Raw genomic sequence first — 23,537 nt, forward strand, 5'->3', positions numbered from 1 at the left:
TGGCAATCCTCCATGTGGTGTGGGCACCACACCTCGACCCCTGCTTACGTTGGTTCACACCTGGGTGGTCACCCGCCATGTACTTGTGCATGGAGGTTATACCCAAGATTACTAACAGTCTCACCATCATGAAGGTGCAAGCAGTGGATTTGGCTGTCACAGACCGTCCGGACTTCACCGAAATTGGGTCCACTTGACTTGAGTGTCACCCGAATATCAGTTCCATCAGCATTTTAGACTCCCAGGTAGCAAGTACAGCTTGTCTGGCATATCTGAGGGAATGTCTGTGACAACCTCAAGGACCTCAAGGATTTGCTATTAGCAGTAGTTTTCAAAAAGGACAAATTTGTTTGTCTTTTGTTAAATTGTATTTCAGGTTACAGACAGCATTACCTTTCAAAGTTGATTTACAAATGTTAATATTTATCACTCCACGTAAATTTACTGACTTTTACTTGTAATAAATGAGCTACCTTTAATTGAAACATACAGCTTGAACGGCTGGTTCGATTGTCAGCTCTGTGCTAATATTTTTTTTTGTCTCCATAAAAATTTTTTCTCTTCAATGTGTATGTCAGTTATGAATGCACTCCCCTCTAGTGTCAGCATTCTCATGTGTGTCCCCCAAACATACCCAGCTTAGCCAAGAGAGCATTTCCTTTTCGTTTGCAAGTGCAAATTTTTTTATTGCAATTGTCACAGCAAAACTGAATTATTTTTGACTTCTTTTAGCTGTAAGTACCAAATTATTATCCTTTATTTTTTTAAATTAAAATGATAAATATTCCTTCATAACAGAAGTTTCAAGCTATCAAGTTTAACGAAACACATTTTTATAATTTCATCAATTGTCAAGGATGTATTCACAAATATGCATGGACAATTAATGTGTATTGACAAAATGCACTGGAAATGCATAGTCAGGGTCTGCCATACATCAGTTTACATTGAAATGTTTGGATGGTCAGCCATATGTTAATTACAGAGAAATAATGTGCAAGTTTAATTCTTTGTGTCAGTTTCATGTGCAAGTTTAATTCTTTGTGTCAGTTTCATGCACAAGTTACTATTATTAAGATTAGATTTACATGATATTATTAATGACATTTTAAATGAAGTTTTCAAATCATTTTCCCCTTCTGTTTAATACACATCAGACATCATTCAGCAGCAGCAGAATCATTATACAGCTGCTTTATGAGGTTAAGATTATAGTGGACATAGTGTTATTGTTATGTGGTTCCCGTGGTTTCCCACAAATCCGCATTAAGTACTCTTTTAACATAGCAAAGCCAGTCAGTGTGGGTAGTGTGTTGTTTGACTGACCTCTTCGCTACTGGGAGGCTGGATCACCAGGAAGGAGCCTCCCAGCATCCGTCCACTGGCACGAGGAGCTGGACCAGGGAGTAAAAGACATCTGATGGGCCATCCACACTCTTGCAGAAGCGAGAGTGGTGAGGGTCAAGGAAAGAGCAGAAAAGAGACAGGAAAGTGGAAGACAGGGAAGATAATGGGGGATGACAGAATGTAGGCATCCTCCCAGGCGAAAAGGAACAGGAAGAGTGCTAGGTGCAGTTATGGGAGTCCTGGAGAAGGACTGTGGGTAGGAAGAAGAGAACAGGTAAAGTTCAAATTAAAGAGTCCAGGATCGTCACAATGGAGAATTACAGAGCGGCATTGGCAGGGCTGGCCTCAATTTTCAATTTCATGACTGGAAGTTTCTGGTGCTGGGTATCAGTTGCTGTGTGGAGGAGGTTATCCAGGAGAAGTGTTCGGGAGTTGCTGGTGATGCCAATGACCACGAAAGACCTCGTTGGCATAAGTGGTTAGTGCACGGAAAGCACATTAGATTCCATTAACTTGGTTTCTGGCCGAAGTGACATAGTGTGGAGGCCTAGGAGTAGTTGGATTCTTGGGTCTAAGTATACATTGCATGAGTGCACCACGTGGTCCCAGTCTTCAGGTTCTCTGCAGGTACAGAGGGCAGCCTCGACTAGGCCGAACTCTAGAAGGCATCTCTTGGAGGACCCGTGGCCAGTTAATAGGAAGGAAGCATAGACGTTTGGGAAGAACCAAGTGGAACGTTGTTTGTTGATGTAAGTTACCTCGGGAAGCAAAAGTTTAGTAGTTGTACTGGTTGTGGAGACTATTGAGCGTTATGGCTGAAGCCTCAAGCTATGGAAAAGTCTAGACTATGTATAAGTATAGTGAAAAAGCATCAATAATACATAGCCAAATCTGAATTAACAGAATGTTAGCAAAATGGCATCGTTTTAAGTTATATCTCATATTGTGAATACCTTCACGAGTTGCCATGATATTGCACTACTTCGAATAAGTAACGCTTCACCTGAGGAGAAGAACTGACTCTCTGAAGAACACCCGGGCACCACACTGTCAAAAGCTCCTTTGAAATCAATGAAGATTGCCAACCAACTAAGTTGCATCCGACTGTTCTGCAACTTTGAGGGTTTTAGATAGAGCATTAATTGTGGAGCACCCTTGTTTGAATCCAAATTGAAGCAAGGATGCCAAACCACTGGCTTCATATCCGGGTTGGAAGCGGGAGAGCAGCAGTCTCTCAAAAACCTTGCCGAGAATGGGAAGCTGCACAATCGGGCGGTATGCCTTGGAAGTACCTGTGGGATCCTTAGGTAAGAGCCTCAGGTTAGCATGCTTCCAACATGATGGAATGTTACCCTCATTCAAACAGGTGTTGAAGAGCTGAAGAAGTATCATTAGAGCTATGGCCCAGAGATGTTGTCTTGCCTTCAATAAAATCCAGACCAGGAGCTTTACGGTTTTCGATTTTTTTTAATTGCTGCGTAGACTTCCTCCTCTGTGAATGCTTCCTCCATAATGTCTGGCTGGAAGCTGGAATTTTGTACTGCTATTTTCCTGTGGATGTCAGTGTCAGAGTTGGTGTTGTCCTGATATATTAGTTCATCCAGAATCTGGTTGATTGTATCTTCCCAATGTGTAGTCTGAGATGAGTCGAGTCATCAGAGTGTATGACATCCATGGATCCCAGCTTATTCCTCATGAGCTTGTGGACTAAACCCCATGGATTCTGGTTCCCCACAGTCTTGACAAGGAAATGCCAGAAGCTCTGCTGCTTGGCATGGTAAATTTTGTTAGAGATTAGTTAGTTTCTGCAAATCAGCCATCTTTTATGAAATATTCATCAAAGAATCAAGTGGACTCTGTACACTTGACCAACAAACACACAATGTTTGTTGGTCAAGCCAGTTAACCAGTCCACATTGCCAAGGCTATTTTTGAAATTCTCATCTAGGAATTGCTATACAGCAATTCCTAGATGTGATGTTTTGGCAAGAATGTACTCATCCTATTGCAAATTAATGTTGATACCTTTGTGTCACACAGTTCTGTAATTCAGCTAGCTTCATAATATCTTTAGTATTTTCTGAATCCAAAAGTAACTTTCTCGGCTCTAAAAGCTATAGGGGAATCATAGGTAGTTTCACAATTAAACTTCAGTTCATTATATTCACTTTTTGCATCATTCACAGTTAATTAATCCCTCTATGTTTATAGTTTTTTGTATTTTGATAATTACCATGTTTTATATTTGTCTGTAGGGTGAGAGAATACAAGAAGTTTACAAATTTCAAATTATGATAACTACATTTGAAATAGTGTTAACTGACTGTTTGGAACTAAGAGAAATTCCTTGGAAATGTGTTATCATTGATGAAGCACACAGACTGAAAAATAGGAACTGTAAACTTCTAGAAGGGTTACGTTTGCTTAATGTGGTAAGTTATGTTTATTGACTCAATTCTTTTATTAACTAGTAAACATAAAACGTTTATTGCAACTTTTATATGTGTGTATTTTTTTGCCTAAAATTACACTGAAGAACAAATTTCGGGTCATATCTTGTTACAGGCATGAACTTATGTTTACATTATAGATTTTGGAGTTCTAAACGCAGAAGTGGTGCTTAAAATGGTAGATTTTTTCTTGTTTTTGAAAAAAGTAGTTTTTTATATTTATACAAGATATTTTTTATTTCTATGGCAGTAAAATGTAGCAGCTACAAACTGTATCAAACTTGGGACTTTTTTGCCTTTTGCTTGTATTCACCTTCAGGACATCCTTTTTCACCATGCAGCAATAATCAGCTAACATGGTGGCACTCCATTTGCTTTTGTATCTTTGTTCCATCGCTGCGATGTCTTAATGCCCACCATGTTCGCTGCTGATGGCACCACACTTCGGTGAGAAGAAATTTAGGTGTGAGTGCAGAAATGCATCTCCAGTGACATTGCACCCCAGTTTCTCATAAGAAGTAATGAGATCTTCCGCAAGCTGCCTATATGTGTCGGCTTTAACATTTCCTAGAAAACCAGTCGAATTATTTCTAAAGGCTCTCCATGCTGATTTTTTGCTATTACAAATGGCACATTCGAAAATCATTGAAAAGTTGGCTTATTTGTGGACCAATGAAAATGCCTGCCTTAATTGTCTCTGATTAAGTCTCGGGAAATTCTCTTGCAAGTATGTGAATTCAGGACTGTTCACTTCGAAAGTCTTCATGGGCCCTAGTTAGACATTTTCAAACAAATAAGCATGCAGAAAGACATGCAAAAGTAGATGTAGCATTTCTTAAAATAGTAAATGCCTCATCTGTTTTTATAATTCAGAAATATGCTTTCTGACAGAGAAATAGGAAAAGAAATCCTGGAAAAATGAAAACAGCAGCCATCATTAGTCATGGGTGGACAGGGAAAGAAGAGGCAGTAATGATTCTGAAAAATGGGCCATTTTTGTCACACTCTATCCCATTTATGGTGACCTTTGGTAAAGCTGCCACTCTCAGTGCTGGCAATACATGGTGACTCTAAAAACATGCAAATTCATGTAGCATTCTTTCAAAAAACTGTTTGGAATTTATTATTGACAATGAGCCTGTTGTGATAGACCTGAAAACTGGAGTAGTAAATGAGGAGATTGAACACTTGGCTGTAACAGGATGCTCTTTTTCAGTTTACTAATTCGTGTTCTGAAAGAGAGCTTCATGAATTCCTGAGAGTGGATACGTTTTTTGGTGGACTTTTACTATCTTCAAAGAAGTTCTAAAAGGAAAGATAGATTTAAGTAAATTGATGCATGCATATGAAGTAAAAGGATTTTAAGGCTTTGCTTAAATGTGTAACTATTTTGGTAGAACAGTGGGAAATTTTGACTAGTCTATTTAAAGAAGAGGTTAGAAGTTTCGAGCAAAGCCATATGAGCACCTTTCAGAGTTACCAAATTGAAAATTACAACAAGCCATCATTACCGAGTGGCAGTGACATGTTCAAATCCATTCCGTGATCCAAAATTCTTGAAATAAGAACAATTCCTCAAGAAAAACTTGTGAATTGGGAACTTGTGGCAAAAGCAATACTAAACAGGCCAAGTAAGTGGATGCATTCTATCCTCATTCGTGCTGAAAATTTTTTCTGTTACCCTCTTCTGGATTGAATAAAGCAGTTTTCTAGTCTCCTTTAAATGTTATTCCAGCATTTAAAAATCCATTCTCTTCAATCCAGTTTACCTCACATCCATGTACAGAAGTCATTACTTCTAAATGTGTTGAAGAATGTTATTCGCATATTTATTACAGCATTGTTTTTTTTAAATCTTCCACTTCAATTTTGTAAGGTGTTTATTGACTAAACTAGAAGGATGATTCTGTCTGGTCATAGGCATTTCAACTGCCAAGGTCATGTAGAGTCTGAAACAAGAAGATTCTTTCTTTATTTCAGCATATAAGTACTTTATTTTATCTGACTTTATGATACACGGATTTCCCTTGGAAAATCTTATAATTGCCAAGGTAGTACACAATTTTTGTAGTTTTCTGTGTGAGAACCTACCAGACAGTATTGTGTGTGGGGGGGGGGACTCATGTAGAGAGAAATATTGCAAATTATCCCAAGTAATTCTTGACATTTTAATAATTAAAGAAAAAAAAAGTGTATTGAGATCTCTTTCTGATGAAGCTTTGTAAATTTCTGCTATTAACAGCCAAATGTGATTGTTATAAACAACTTTTCTCTCAACATCTCTGAAGTGCAAAGTCTGTAACAGTACACTCAGAACAATGTAATCAGTTGATATCTAATAGATGATCCAAACAGAAATTCACAGACTGAGAAATCCTCATTAAGTTAATGTTTGATAGCATATTCTAATAGTACAGCTATGTAAAGCTGTGTATTAATATAAAATACATATTTTCAGTTAAATTTAATTTCTAGTGCAGCATAGACTTTACAATAACTTACCGATTTTTTGAAAAATCTGTGTTTCACATGTTTTGTCCTTAAATTCTACTGTTTTTTCCCTGCTTGTAATTTGCTGATTTCCAGCTTTTTGAAAGTAAAAAGTTGACAGCTTTGTTTTTCTTTTTTGTTGCAAAAAAATTTGCATTCTCTTTAATTTCTGTAAAAAAATCTTAGAAATAACACTTTTCTGGATTCCATCAGTCAAGAATAGTTGGCTGAGAAGGCAGATAATGCAGCTCTATCAGCATCTTTTGCTACATAAAGCCGATGCTGTCCATTACACCAAATATGTGCTAATTATTAAAAGAGAAAGGGAAGATTAATGCTTCCAGTTATGAAGAAATATAATAAGCAAAAAATTGCACAAAATCAGAATTAATGCACCAACATGGGACTCATGAATGTATGTCTGATTCGTGTGTGTCTGATCCATGAGTCTCATATTTATGCACCATTATGGATTGGCCACACAAATCTTAACATATTTTTACCTATTGAGTTCCCCTATATATAAAAGAAGATAATTATGTATATCCAGTAAAATCTAACTTTAATTATACTAAAACATTAAAATGTTTTATTTTTACCTCTAAAGTTTCCATTTGCCGATGAAGAGTACATTCAGCCTCAAAATCTTCAAAACTATTTATATTTAATATTTTATTATAATTAAAGTTAGATTTTACTGGATATGTGTAATTATCTTCTTCCATACAATGGATTCCAGTACAACAGACCCATTTACTCTCATATATATATATATATATATAGAATCGTAATATTATGGCGTTTAAAATGTTAAAATAAAATAAAATAAAATATTACATGTTAAATATAGAACGAATTGATTAATGCCATTTGGAATTGATTAACTCCACAGTTTGAAAATCGTTAGATTTTTAAAATATGGAGGGTTCTTGCACTATAACTTACCTAATTATGATATATATATATATATATATATTTATTTATTTATTATAGCTTAAGTAAAATAAGTACGTGCTGTTTAATATTATATTATGTTAGATATGATGGTGGTGGCCGAAAATATAAAACCGATTCTATATAAATATAAGAACATATCTATTTTAATAAGCTGCCCAAAAATATACCCGTAGTAACTCTATAATAGCTGATACCCCCCCCCCCCCCCCCGTGGCCAAACCTAGTAAAAAATAATCATTAGTAAAACAAAGTAATAATAATATAATACCAAATGTTAATTATAGGTGATAGGATGCATTGAATATGATATATTGCATAGGATATATTGAATACAGGTGATAGGATACTATCTAAAATAGATGGCATTAATCCGATCCAGATTATATTGCATAAGATATTTATAAATTGTTCCTATTATTGATATATATTTTTTTATATATATATCATGCTTATCCTTAAGTTAAGCAGGTGCATTTGGTATTCCTCATTTTCAAAATTGAAAATGCTTTCATTTTTAGAACTTGTGCAACAGCGAGAATTTAATTATCCATTATAGTGTATTAAGTGAATCTACAATTCTGGAAGTATTTTTTTTTTTTCTCCCTTTATATGACATATCAGTGTTCATGAACATCTATAACAAAATACGACACATCTCAATCTTACTTATTCTGTCACAAAACCCTTAAATTACAATATAACAACCTTACTGTTCTAGTGCACACATTTTCAGGCAACTCACTTCAGTAAGGGCTAGGAGCTGGCTGTGGTCTGGGACAGTGCACATAGATGCTGATGCGTGCATTGCAAGATTAGTGTGTATGCTGCCAAAAGAAAAAGAAAATACCACTCACTGTTTACATTTGCTCATTTTTATTGCCTGTAATGAATCAGTTATATTGATGTTGCAAGTTCCTTTGGTTTAAGCTGTATAGATTATATAAATAGATTTAAAGTTTGCAATGCACTTGTAGCATGTTTCTCTCCATATGTTTTTGTAGTCTCTTCATGATTCATCGCTGACATAGGATCAGATCACATCTGATCCTATGTGACTGACCAGAAGTATAAACAAGCAATTTATTTAAGTGCTTGTTTGGCCCTGGAGCATAGGATCTGATGTGATCTGATCCTATGTGACTGACCAGAAGTATAAACAAGCAATTTATTTAAGTACTTGTTTGGCCCTGGAGCATAGGATCAGATGTGATCTGATCCTATGTGGCTAACCAGAAGTATAAACAAGCAATTTATTTAAGTGCTTGTTTGGCCCTGGAGCAGCACACGTGGACCCTAACATGTGCATTGCAAGATTTTTGTGGCCCTGCACTGCCACAAAAAATGTGCTGCCCATTGTTTACTTTCGTGCTTTTATATTCATTACAATAAAACATTTACAGTGATTTTTGAATCTCCTCTGAACATAGACACCCCCTACTGAGAATAGACATAAATGGATAAATTGTATTATACTTGCTTGCTCACCATATTTTGCTTTTTATTTTTACTTCTTTAATAATGTTTTGTTCTCATTTACTGTACTTGCCATGCCATTCCTCTTCCCCCAGCTCTGCATATTACACTACTTGAGTAAAAGTTACATTTTAGTGAGATGAAAATACACCAAAAATAAAACAAGGTTAAATTTTGTTCTTTAGTTTAATAAAATAAATTTAATTTTCTCTCCCTTTTAAAAGTTTGTAATGCTTCTATGTTAACAAGCATGATTTTGTTTCCAAATCCTAACACTAAATAGCCTGTTTTTTCAAACTCCTCCCTTAGGAAATCTGCTTGTTAGCTGTACAAATCAGCTTTTTTTTTTAACAGTCCACTCGAATGTTAGTGCTACAACAAACTGTAGACAAACCATAAGAATATTACATATATTTTTTAATAATGCTTTTAATGTTAAATCTAGTTCAAAAACTCTAATGAGAAGAAAGTTTTATCTATTTATTTTGAGCATCTCTATATTTACATGAATATATAAATATAGTATACAAATGAAAGTGATTTTGTGATATACTTCAGTGATGGTGAACCTTTTAGGCTGAGAGACACATGTAAAACAATAATAATGAAAAAACAGTTTTCATTATTAAAAACAATTTCATACAGCATATTAATCAAACAAGAGGAAAACCACAATTATGCAGAAGTATAAAGTGAGAAAAAATAAAAGAAAAATCAGTGATTTACAATAGTGGAAATGATATGCACACTGATAATTGGGCTTAAAATGGTACTTTTGATAGTAATTTTGAATCCAACTGAAAAAAATAATAATAATAAATAAAAAAAAAAAAAAAAATATATATATATATATATATATATATATATATATATATAGGGAACACATTGCATTTGATTTGATTAACATCAGTTAATGAAATTTTTGTTGCCGAGTCTTAATGCATAAGTCTGAAATTGAAGTTCGATACTTGGTGTACTTCAAGCCCAAGCAAACAGCACTAACTTCATCTGTCAGTCGGTTTCTTTTGTCTGTTTTAATGTTTTTTAATGCCAAGAATAAGGTCTCGCAAGAGTACGTAGAGGGGAAAAATTGTGAGTAAAGCCATTGCTAGATTTTTAAGGGTGCTAAAAGTTTCTGGTATTCGATTCTAAGCATTCAAAATTTCTTGTTCATGGTGGCACTCTTCATCCTGCAAGTGATTTCTTTCCAGATCCTGAAGTTGAGACCTCAGGTTGACAAACACTTGAGTCCAAATGCTGGCCTGGAACTCTGATAACTGCAACTCTAATCCTTTAATTTGTAGCCATTGAAAATCATTTAATTCCATAGTAGTGTAGACTACTACATTCGGATACTTAATTATTTTAATTGTCTGTTCTAAACTTCTGAATTGATTAAATCTTCTGCCAAACTGATCAATTATTGAGTTTAAAATGTGCTGGTACTTTATATGCAAGGGCTCCACTCCATTTTGCACATCCGAGCTGACCTCCTCGAAATATTTTTTTTAGTTGAGGAAAATACTTATAAATTTTAGTCGCCACGTTTTGTTTGAAAATTTGAAGTTTAGTTTCAAAGGCTTTTATGTATCCAAACATAATGTCAATAATTTTGCCAAAACCTTGTGACTTGAAGTTCACTTCATTCATATGAACCGAGAGCTCTGTAAAAAACATCAGCGTGCTGACCCATGTACTATCACTGAGCTGAGGAAATTGTTGCAAATTTTTATTCTCAACATATAACTTAATTTCTTCATAGCACTCCACAAATCTTTCGAGGACTTTTCCTCTGCTCAACCACCTCACAGTGTTGTGCATAAGCAATCCGCTGTAAGATGATTCAACTTCTTGCAATAGTGCAGAAAATTCTTGCTTGTGAAGGGGTCGAGTAGCTATTAAAATCTCTATTTTTGTTGCAACTGTCATTACGTCATATAGTTCCGTGAATCCTGAAGATGGGGAATTTTAGAACAATGTTGCATATTTCGTTCCCTGTTGTACTTATTGGCACTGTTTCTAGCTTTACAAGCGCTCTCTCTCTCTGTCTCTCTCTGACCATCGGAAAATCTAGCAATGACGGCCAACCGAGTCAATGAGGTGACATAAGTAGTTTTGTCAAGACAAATTGAAAAATATTTACAAGTATTTAAGTCTCCTTTTAATTGATGTCGCATGTCGGAGATCATTATCATCACTCTGTCTTTAATGGTATTTCTGCTGACTGGTAAAGCAGAAATACACTCAATAGCATCTTTATTTTGCATAACTTGAAACAAAAAAGCTGCACATATCAGAAGAGTTTCTTTAATAAATTCTCCTTCACTGAGGGCTTTTTCTTGCTGAACTATGGGAGTGAGCAATGCTGAAACTTGCTGATGTTAAATTCGTAGGGCCTCTTAAGAATTTAAGGAAGTTATTTGATTGACACTCTTTGCGATGTACCTACTGAGAAATGTATTTCTTCCTTTCTTCCTCACTTTTTCCCAAAAGGCACAGATGATTTGTTTCAAAATGTTTTTTATGTAACATGGCACAATAGGCACTATGATTTGCCATTTCTGTCAATAATGCCATACTTCTCAGTCCATGCATCTTGAGAGCTTCAACCACTACCTTTTATCACTCAGTCGAGATTTTTTAATTTGAGGTTCCTCTATAGCAGGGCTAGAATATTAAAGAAATAAAAATTTTCTTTTAAAAATTACGAATTTCACAAGAAATGAGAAATATTTATTGATATTACCTTATTGATAATTGTTTTCTTACCTCTGCAGCAGTGTTGTTGAACTGGCACAAAATAATTCAATGCACTTCTTTTTCAGACGAATGCAAAAGCTGAACTGAACTCAAACAGGGAGAATAGTTGTTGGGTGTTGGTGAACACTGGCGTGTCACCGTTGACATGCATGTCATGGGTTCGCCATCACTGATATACTTTAAGGTTTACATAAATGTAAACTTTTTGGAATTTTATCCTTTGCCTTTTGTCTCTAATTCATATAATTTTTATTTATTTTTTGAATCTAAGTTACACTGGACTTTGGATTGTGTATTGGGTGGGGTACATTGTAAATAATGAATCTTATATTAGTGCAATAATTAAAAATAAATTTAGCTTAAGTCCTTTAACAATTGAACTAGTATGTGCTGATAAATGTTATTCCCTTCCTTGAAATGCAGAGAGGAATAACATTTCACTCTATGTTGGTATTTTAATTGAAATCGAATGTGATTATATTTGGTAAGAACTGAGTGTGTAAAAAGGTGTGAGGGAAAGTATCTCTTGTTCACTTAATTTTTAAATTAGATTTTAGCCATAATTGTATATAGTAATTTCACTTTCATTATATTGATGAAACAGAGAAAGCATTAGTATGCTTTCTCTAAGTTAGTTTAACAGGTTTTTCATTTGAGAAATATATCAAAAATTATTTACAGGAGCATAGTGTCCTGCTCACTGGAACACCACTTCAAAATAATGTTGAAGAGCTCTTCAGTTTGTTGAACTTCCTTGAACCAAATAGATTTGCATCGAATGAAGCATTTTTAGAAGAATTTGGAGATTTGAAAACTGAAGCACAAGTGGAAAAGTTGAAAGCTGTAAGAAGATTTTCATGTATCTTTCCAGTTATTATCTTTGTACATATAGATAAGTAAAAGCTGCATTGATAAATGCAGCTTTTACTTATAAATGTTAAAAATATGAATGGTTTTATTTGTGGTTTATAGCCTTCCACCTTCTGGTACTGTGAGGAAATACGAGAAAAATAAAAGATTAGAAAGAGAGAGAGAGAGAGACAGACAGACATTTATCCCCCACCACAAATGCGATTTGCAAGATCGATTGTATGGGATATATTAACTTTTTTTTTTTTTTTTTAGATGGGGGGTGGGGTATCATTCTATTTTGATCTGAAGCATGTACGTGGGGATGATCAATTAATTCGTGGACTGGTGCTAAATGTTATCTTAATTGCATCATCATCATCCAAATCTTCTGTGAATATCTCCTTCTCAAAATACTCTCCCTTGAACTTTACATGCTGTCATCACTGTCGTATCCATGCATTAAATGCTTCTTGAAGACCCAGTTTTCGAAAACTGCGAAGTGCTTCCATTGTGCCTCTCCAAGAATTGTTGTCAGAAGTGAAATGCTTGCTTGCTTTCTTCAGACTTGTAAACAGGAAGAAATCACACGAGACTAAGTCCAGTGAATAAGGGGAATGTGGTAGAACCTTGGCACCTATGGCAGTGATCACTGGCTGCACAATATTTGCTGTATGGGTCCTGGCATTGTCTTGGTGGAGAAACCACTTTACACCAGAAAGTTCTTGACATTTCTGACGAATGGTGTATAAGGTATGTTCGTGTCAGATGGCGCCTGGGATTTTTCCCATCTCCGCTTCACGAATGGTGTAGGGAAGTTTGACTCTGAGAACCTCAGAGTATGCTTCCTTATTCAGAGTTGTTCCATTAAGCAAAAATGTCAAAAAACACAAGAACCATTTGTTTGTCAGCCAAATGAGAAGCTCAGAATTTCTTAGCTCTTGGTGAATCAGAATGCTTCCAATCACTTGACTGTTCTCTTGTATCTTAATCATAGTGAAAAATCCAAGTTTTGTCTCAAGCCACTATTTGATTTAAGAAGTTTTGACCCTGTGTTTCGAAATGATCATGCATTTCTTTGTACAATCTACTCTTTGCTGTTTTTTTATGAAGTCGTCACGGAGGAAGGTTTGACCAAGTCTTGGGTCCTCTTCAACAGACTCACGACCTTCACTAAATTGCTTGTTGCCATTTAAATATGGCCATCCTACCAAGACACTTAATACCATATTCTTCTTTCATCTCTTTAGCTGTTTCTGATGCATTTAAGCCATTGTGCCATTCTGTGAGGTTTGACTCAATGAAGAATCACATATTGCTGTTCAAACTGTATATCCGACTTGTATCCTTTTCTCCCATATCCTCTGTCGTATCCAACTTGTATCCTTTTCTCCCATATCCTCTGTCGTATCCGACTTGTATCCTTTTCTCCCATATCCTCTGTTGTATCCTTTTCTCCCATATCCTCTGTTGTATCCTTTTCTCCCATATCCTCTGTTGTATCCTATATGCCATACCTTTTCTTTCTCCCAGTCTCTTGGTATCACTTTCCCTTCAATTTAAACTCTCTCCATTCAGTACTTGTCCATTTCAGATTTTATTTTCTTTATAGTCCTTATCATACTTTCAGTGGCAAACGATGCAAAAAAAATAAAAATAAAACACCACCACACTACCAAACTCATCGTCAATCTCCTCTAATAATCAATCAATCACTATCTGAAAGCAAATTTGTTACACATCTATCTTGCAGTCATTCTTTTTCAAGTTCATTCTTCTTTAGTGTTGTCTGAGAAAGAGTAATGATCCACCAGTATCAATCTATTTGATGTCTTTTGTGGTAAGAATAGCATTTTGTGCCCATGACTAATCTGGTTGTTATTCTGTGATATTTGTGTGAGATTTAAGTGAGATTTGTGTGAGATTTACTCATTCTGTGAGATTTGCATCTTTCTTAAAATGAGCACTCTTGCCCTGTATTCAGTACCTTGCATTTATCAACATTATACCCCTAACATGAAGTAGCTCTGCAACTTTTACAATCTTATCTGTAATTGCTTCATATTATTTCTTCTTTGGAACCCATTATAATGCAATGCTCGAGGTCCAAAGAATAACATCGCAATATAAGCAAAATCTTGTTAGAAAATTGTGGCCATTTTTTGGCATTCAAACTTCATATGTACTATCAATTTTGCTCTTTTTTTTTTTTTTTTTTTGTGTGGTAATTGCAATACTAGATCTAAGAAAAACCATGCAAAGAATAATAATGGAAATAATAATATTGCATTGTTTCAATCTTTTATTGATGCACTCTATAATATAGTCTTAGACAGAAAACAATGCACGCTGTGTTCTTTCAACTACTAAGTAGACATTAGTGAACAAACTTTTGCACATTTTAGTCATCACTTTCAAGTACTTCATTTAAAAAAAAAACTGTACATGAAGGGTTGACTATTTCATTGCATCTTTATTTCTTTTTAACAATTTCAATAAGGAATTTTAACTGTAAAATTGGAAGGGAATATACCTTTTCGGTTTCAAGAAATTTAAGCTCAGTTTGAAAACTGGCATACAAGTAAAATTACAAGTCATTTTGTTCTTACAGAAATTAAAGGATAATGTGCATCCCAGATTCGTGTTAAACTGAAAATATTGCCATGTTTACAATGAATTCAAAATCTTGACTTTCAGTGACTAAAACACATTTCAACTGACTTAAAATGGGAGCCATGCTAGATTCTGCTAAGCTCAGAATCTGAGCTTAGCAGAATCTATCATGGCTCCCATTTTAAGTCAGCTGAAATGTGTTTCAACTGACTGTTTCAGATTCATTATAGATTCTGCTTTATAAGCAGAGTTGCGTTTTAACGGGTTTCAGCTGTACCTCAATTGTCATTCACTTCTCAGCCTACTTGCCACCCCTTCATCTTCACTGCTTCCTCATTTCCAACTCAATCTGTTGATTTCACTTTTTCAAGTCTCCTCCATACCCACATCTGAAAATTTCCAGTTATACTGTTGTCCTTTAGTGGACAAGAGTATATCTCAGTACCAAAAAGCATGTTTTTAAGAAAATGTTTGCAGTTAATAACAACTTTTCTGATTGCTTCATTTATAAATTTTCATACCTGAGATAAAATCCCCACGGAGGTCCCCATTTCCTTGTGGGGGGGCATCTTTAAATAATGAAACCTAAAATACTAATTTGGAGGCTGTTTTTTTTTGCAAGTACATCGTAACAAATAAACAAATTTAAAACCTATGAAGAGAGTTCTAGAAGCATTACTAAGGAGCATAGAGATAAGGTATATCATGACTTTAAATGGACACTTTAAGCAGTTTCTGTTCATCATAAGCATTGGTAACATCATGCACCCAAGTTATTTATCCTGAGAATTCCACACATACAATTTTATTTTTTGAGCTCTGAGTTTACATTCTCAGAAGAATTTCTGTTTTGGAAAATGTAGAAATAATAATGTTTTTTATTGTAATATTTACAGTTCACCTTTACATCCTGGCATCCTCAGTAAGGATATTTTCATTTTAAAAGGCCACAATTTTCTTTTAGCCAGATCTGACTCATCTTCACTGACTCAGCAGCTCTGTGCTCCTTTTACAAAAGATTAGTCTCGGGTGTTCTGCCAGATTCATATTTTTTCTTATGCATATCTGGGAAATGGGTGGTGCCCTATAATGGAATTCCTATTACCGTAAAAGATCTTTGTGAGTAGTGTTTTACAAAATGAACTGTGACTCGAGTGGTTAATTCTAGAGGGTATGTTGCAAGTAATATTTCTTGCTCTAATTGAATTACTTGGAATACAGGTTACTTCGTTCCCATTGTGTGTTTTCTTTACATTTTATTTTTTATTATATGGAATCACTTGAATTATTGGAAGTAAGAAAGGCAAACCTGAACTTTCGCATCAGGTATTTTCATAAAAGAACCAACAAAAACATATTGAAATTTGGATATATGCAAAAGAAGAGTTCACTCCAGTTTGAAATATATTTGATGAATTTGTTGGTGTAATGTTTTCTGTAATATTTATTATTATTATTATTATTATTACTATTTATTTTTATTTTTATTTTTTTTTTTTTATGTCAGCAAGCCATGAATTAATTGATGTGATCTAAGTTAAAATACTCTGGATTTGATGTATAATAATAATTTCTATGTAATAAGTAACAGACAGAGCTACAGGGCTCAATATGTTCTACATTGTATTTCAATTAATAAAATTTATAGAAATTTACCTCTGTATAGTCTTAAAGAACACTTCACAGCAACACTCTCCAAATGATAAAAAATCTAAAAACTAGTTTACATGAATTTTGCACCCAAAGAAACATTAATGATCCAACCATTCAGAATTGAGGTGATGGAGCTCCACCCCAACCCCAAACCAACAACAAATAACTATGAGCGAAAGAAACCATTTTGTCAATTAATCAAACTGAATGAAATTATTAAGAAATGAAATAAAAAAATTAATTTACGTTACTCTCTATAATTTGAAATTTACTTTTCTTCCTTAAGCTGACTGGGCTTTTCGACACGTCATGATCACAGCATAGAAATGTGAAATATGCATGTAATAGAATTTTTACAATTTATAGAAGATAGATCAGTACCTCTCTATGCTGAAACCATTATAGATCTAAATCAAGATTCTAAAGAAGGAATTACTCGTAACGTTCAGTTATCAGTAACCTGCAATACACAGATGATACTGCCTTCATTGCAACATCAGAGGAAAAGCTACAAACATTCCTCAACAAAATGGTAACAGCCATTATGCCAAAAAGACCAAAACGATGGTCATAAGCAAAAACACTTTGCCTAGAATCAAAATACGCTGTGGCAACTCCTCCATCACACACACATGAGTAGCTTTAAATATCTAGGGAAGATATGTACAAATAATAATGGCCAAAGGGTTATTTAAGAATCTTAAGAACTTCCTCTGTGACACGATGCTGGATTTCCAGAAAAGATATCGAATTGTCAAATACTACACATGGAGCACTCTCCTATATGGATGCGAGACCTGGATTATGTAGAAATCAGGAAACTGCAAGCCTTTAAGATCTGGATGCAGAGAAGAATGCTCAAAATTCCATGGACAAATCGGGTCACCAGTGAGCGATTCCTTAATAGGACAAAGACCACAAGAACACTCATAATTACAATTGCAAAGAGAAAGACTGCCTACCTCAGGCATATTATAAGAGGTCCACAATATGACCTGCAGAGGCTAATCCTGCAAGGAAAGCTTAAAGATAAAAGAGCAAAAGGAAGACAAAGAAAAAATTGGCTATAACATCAAAGAATGGACAGGGGGTCCATTCTTTGTGAAATAGTTCCACAAGAACTATTTCACAAAGCAAGAAACAATTGGCTGGAAAATGTTGGTTTCCAACATTCAAATTGAACACGGAACCTGAAGAAGAAGAAAGTTATTTTTAACTTGCTTCCTGCTTGTGTTCTAATTTGATTTATAATAGTCAGAGGATAAACTCCTTTTAGAAATCAGTTAGTTAATACTTGTACTTCAGACTTTAAAGCCAACTCACTTGTGGAATACTTGTATGCATTAAGAAACTGGTTTAAATTGATAGCTTTTATAAGTAAAAGGGTAGCAGCTGTTATAATCTAGGAACATACCTGTACTTGTGGGTTTCCTGTATAAGCTAAACTAAATCTTATCCATATCTCGAGTGAGTGTTAAATTTAAAAAATTTAAACATTTCATTTCCCTTTCTAATGCAAAAATCAGTCTTAGATGAACATTGTTAAAGGTGTGTAGAATGTCTTTGATTGTATGACCATCTGTAATACTGACGACATAAGGTACGTTCATGTCAGATGGCACCTGGGATTTCCCCCATCTCCGCTAATACAGAGGACATCGTCGAGATATCTCACATAGTATCTAATATGAGGTAAAAAGGGTGTTAAATGTACATGTTCAGTCAGTAAATCTCCAATGTCAAACCACTTATATTTAAGCCCACAGGCAAACCAAAAATCTGTCTGTAAAGTTTTTCCTGAAAGGTGATGTAATCAGCTTCAATTAGAAGTCTAATTAAATCAAAAATCTCTTTAATGGGAAGTTTATGATTAATTGTGATAGTTTTTTCAACATTTCCCAAATGTCTAGGGTGTATTCGACTTTTACATTAGCATACAAGGAGGTTATATCAAGTGAGAATAATTTATCATTATCATTCATTTTACAATCCTTCAGGTTATTGAATAGTGAATTGTAGTTCTTTATACTGAATTTTATGGTTTGCCTTTCATTTCACATTTCTATCCTGTGATCATGACTTGTGTTGAAAAGCCAGTTGTGAAAAGGAAGGAAAGTAAAATTTAAATTATAGAGAGGTTTGAGGTCAGAGTGGAGCTCCATTATCGTGATTCCGAATGTGTCAGATCATTAATGTTTCTTTGGGTGCAAGAATTCATGTAAACTAGTTTTTAGATTCATTTTAATTTGGAGTGTTGCTGTAAAATGTTCTGCAAGACAATGTAGAGATAAATTTCTCTAAATTTTATTAATAAAAAAACATGATTTCTTTCTGTAAGTAAATAATGATAACATTATGCTTATGTAAATAATTTTAAGCATTATATTCATAATATATTTATTCATTCATATATTACTGTTACTTAAAGCTTGTACTCACCACACATTGTTTAATAATGAATGAATCTAACACTAATAAATCTGATTCGCTACTCAGTGCTTTTAACAGTTTCTCATTGTTTCTGATGACCAGTTTTCAGCACTACAGTCTAGCACACGAAATGTGTGATTATAAAACAAGAATTGAAAAAAAAGAGAATATCAATTGTGTATTGTATAAAAATGCATGATGAGTTATGGCATAAAGAAAAGTTTGTTCTAATGAATTAAATATGGTTAAATTATAATTCTAAAGATTTTTTCTAATCGAGTTAAATTCACCTTATATTTGAGAGACATGCTAGTTGAACTTGATTAGATTTTCTTCATAACAGTGAGAAGTGTGAATTAACTGTAATATATACAGTGTGATAGAACACCAGACTTATTGAACAGAAGATCAGGGGTTAAAGATAATGTTGATGGAATTTCCACAGTATTTATGAGTTTTACTGAATAATTGAAAGAAATTGAATAAAGCAATTGCTTTATTCAATTTCTTTTAAATGTTATATCAGATTTTGAAAATGTGAAGGTAGCCATTCAATCTAGCATTTCTTCCATTTACTGAGTTCATTACTCTAGTTATGTAGAAAAATGTAAAGATTTCATATTTGTCATGATAAAAAAGCACCATATTGCTGTATTTGATTGCATATATATGTTGTTTTTAATTGTTTTAAATTGATTTGAATTGTGTTAAATTGATTATTTAATTATTTATATTTTACTCTAATGTACCGGTAAGTTGTCAGTTTTTTTTGTTTTTTCCGCTTTAATTTCTGGAGGGTATCATACGGAAGTGTTCTATGTACTATATTGAGGTAAACTCCTCTTATTATTTTACTAATATTATTATCAACGTAGAACATATTGAGTAGTACAGCTCTGATTCATACTGTCTACAGACTGCGTAATCATGACTATGACTGTCATAGTCACTACATAGACCATATAGCATGATAATTCAGACTACATAGTCAGCATTATCATGCTCTTGAGAAATAAATAAAAGGAAGTGGTCGACCTTGCAGGCAGGGAAAAGTTGAAAATCGCTACATAACTCTGAATACTTTCTAAATACAATGCAGTTGCCTTATATCTGCTTATTTGCCTGATTAGGATATTATGTCTCCTTAGTTGCACTAAGTGAATCATTTTTTCATTTCCAACACTAAAATACTCATTTTAATTATTGTTTTCCTGGAGAGCAAAAGTTATATCAGCAAAGACAATTGCAGTTGAGAAACTCAAAAAAAGGCTTTGAATAAGCTTATTTGCAATTATATAAGTGTAGTCTAAAAAAAAGTATTCTGATTAATGAGTATTTAATTAAAATACTGTTATTATACTGCTACTCTGACAGTGTATTATAAAGAACAGATTTGTTGTGCAGTTATTCCACATTGTGTGCCAAAAATTGGCAAAAAAAGAAAAAAAGAACACTGTACTTATCTGTGGATTTAAAAAAGTAGTTCAATGAACCCAATTTTCATAAAGTAATATAGAAAATTAGCAGGCAATATTAAAATCCATGTTATAAAATATTGATTTCATTAGAAGCAATGCACAAAGGGTACTAGGAAAGTTTTGCAATACAGCTTTGTTTATTTCATTTTTTCAAAGTAATTTCCTCTACATTCAATACACCTCTCCATCCTCCGAAACCAATCTTTAAACCAGTTCTGCCAAGTTTCACTAGGGAGTAAAACACACTCGTTGTCCCAAGCCCGTAGAAGGTCCTCATCACTGGAAAACCGCCTCCCTTTTAGCTTCATTTTCACATGCGGGAACAGTGCAAAGTCGCAGGGAGCAAGGTCTGGACTGTAGGGAGGGTGCTCGAGAAGTTTCAGTCCTGTCGTGGTCAAATATTCGGTGCAGGCTTTGGCGCGGTGAGCTGGAGCATTTTCGTGATGGAGGTACCAGGTGTCCATTCTTGACTTTGGCCGCAGGTTCTTCATAGATCCAATGACTTTAGGCAGGCATTGTTCAGTATACCACTTAGCTGTGACTGTCTTCTGCGTGTCCAAAACGACACGTTCCACAATTCCACTCGATTTGAAAAATACAGCTATCATTTTCTTCTTTACAGATGGGGATTTTCTGACAATTACGGGTGTGTCGTCGTCATCAAAGACCCAAACTTTGTTTTGAGCCTTGGTCGGCAGATCGTAATAGTACAGCCAAGTCTCGTCACCTGTCACGATGTTGTTCACATACCGAGATTGTCCCTTATCAAACTTTTTTAACGTCTCCTGGCACCAAGTCACACGTCGTGTCATCTGCGCTTCAGTCAGTTGATGCGGCACCCAGAGAGAACAAAGTTTCTTCACGTGCAAATGATCTTGCAGAATCGAACGAATTGCTGGTGCATTTAGGCCCAAAGTATTCTCTATCTGTTGGTAGGTCACTCGCCTGTTTTCGTCAAGCATTTTCCTCACAGCAGTAACGTTTTCCTCCGTAACTAACGTTCGTGGCCTTCCCGACCTCTCCGAATCCTCCAGAGTGAAATTTCCCCTTTGGAATTCTCTATACCACCTGAATATCGTTGTACGATGTGGACAATCATCATCTAGTGCAAGAGTCATTTCTTCTAAGCACTGGTCTATGGTTAAACCACGCACGAAATTATACCGCAAAACTGTCCTTATCTCATTTCGTGACCACGATGCCATCGTAAGCACTTTACACTCTCACTACTAATGAATAACTGAGCCCATCGACTTGGCGCGGCGGCTACTATGCACGTATGAACATGTCTCAACATGCAGCAACAAGCAGCTTACTGTGATTCATTGTTGCGTCATATTGCAAAACTTTCCTAGCAGACTTTCCTGATATAAAGTGCTTATTATAACAGTTTATATTTCAAAGCAAGTCATTTAGTGTTTCTATATAACTAAACCTTTTTAAAAGTTTATAATTTTATTATTATTTTTTAAATTTTGGCATTTATATTACTTCTGTACATTATGTTTATATATAGTATTAACAACAGTTTGAGTGAGACTTTATGTATTTTTTAATTTATATATTTTGTAGCTTTTAAAGCCTATGATGCTGCGCAGATTAAAGGAAGATGTGGAAAAAAGTTTAGCACCTAAAGAGGAGACAGTGATAGAGGTATATAAATTTCCAGTTGTTATTTGTTGAATAAAATTAAAAAGAAGATTATCTTTCATGGATTAAGACTATGAATAGGGTTCCATAGGAATTGACTCTTGGACCTTTACTGTTTCTAATATTCATTAATACTATTGAGGTACAGGTTAGCTGCACATATTTAGAAAACACTATTGGCATTTACCATAAGAGCAATTTCTGGCATAGAAAGTGATGCTCCAAAGGATGTTGCATTGTCATGGAGAGCAGCAATTGAAGAATATCAATGATTCATTCAGTGACACTCTTTGGTATCCAGAGAGTACTGCTGGATACATCACAGTTTTATAAGTCAATGCCCAATAAGACACTTGCGTTGAAGGGCAAAAATGCACATTCAACAAAAATTCCAGAGTAAGGATTACTGTGCTGTATCAAGCAAATTCCACAGGCACTCAAAAACTAAAATCATTGAATATTAAGAAGTGCAATAGCCCTTGGTGTTTGAAATGTGCATCATCTGCCTTGCGAATGTTGCCATAATGCAAAGACTTGAAATGACAAGAAATATTTTCTAAGACCGAATGATGGCATTGGAACAGTGAATAAAAGCAGAAGAAATGAAGATTTTTACTTTTAATGGACTATTGCTTAGCACACAGTGTGCTGCCAAGACCAATTAAATACATTAAGGTTACAATCTCTACATCTTATATCATCTCTGTTTTATATTCTCTGGATCAGGTGGTAATAAATACTGCAGAGGTGCAGTATTTTCATTGACTGTGACTTAGCATTAGTAGAGGTATACGATGCAAGAAAGCAAGCTTATGTAGCATCAGCCAAAAAAAAAAAAAAAAAAAAAAAACACCCCTCCCATTTCACTCCTCGATTCGTTCCAAATGCCTGTCCAACTCAGTTTAAATTTGTTTAGGTTATCAACTTCCACAGCAAAAGGTGGAAGTCTGTTCCACCAATCAACTACCTGCTGGCTAAAGGCAAATTTCTGCACATCTATGACTTAAATATTTTGGTGTCTAATGAACTTGTAAGTCCACCATGGAGGTCATGAAGGTGCAGTTGCATGCTCTTTCCTACAAAGCTGATATTGTGCCACACCCAAACCATCAGTTAATTTTCTACTTTTAATTTTACATTGTTTATTTGGTCAGACCTCACAATGTGAAAGTGGAAATGACTGAGTATGGTGAACAATCGGCAAAATTTATGCCAAGCAGTAAATTTTCTATCAGAAATACCATTAAAAACTCTTATATTGCACATAGATAGTGATGGTTTTTCATCTGTTTTAATTTAATGGCTTTTGCCATTAAATTAAAACAGATGAAATGATTTAATTTGAGCATTCATGCAATAGCATGTTAAGAAATCTTTTAAACCATAA

At 34.6% G+C, this 23,537-nt stretch overlaps 1 protein-coding gene across 1 annotated transcript in view; it reads left to right on the forward strand.

Moving 5' to 3' along the window:
• kis (chromodomain helicase DNA binding protein kismet) overlaps positions 1-23,537 on the forward strand; it is a 1,089,809-nt gene that overhangs the window by 342,858 nt on the left and 723,414 nt on the right. Inside the window, 3 exon segments of the mRNA XM_090383876.1 lie at positions 3,603-3,779; positions 12,159-12,320; positions 22,073-22,153. Of these exon segments, the coding sequence (XP_090240002.1) occupies positions 3,603-3,779; positions 12,159-12,320; positions 22,073-22,153 (420 nt within the window).

This window comes from Mastigoproctus giganteus, chromosome 10, assembly GCF_048544385.1.
Source record: "Mastigoproctus giganteus isolate SK-2022 chromosome 10, ASM4854438v1, whole genome shotgun sequence".
NCBI lineage: Eukaryota > Metazoa > Arthropoda > Arachnida > Uropygi > Thelyphonidae > Mastigoproctus > Mastigoproctus giganteus.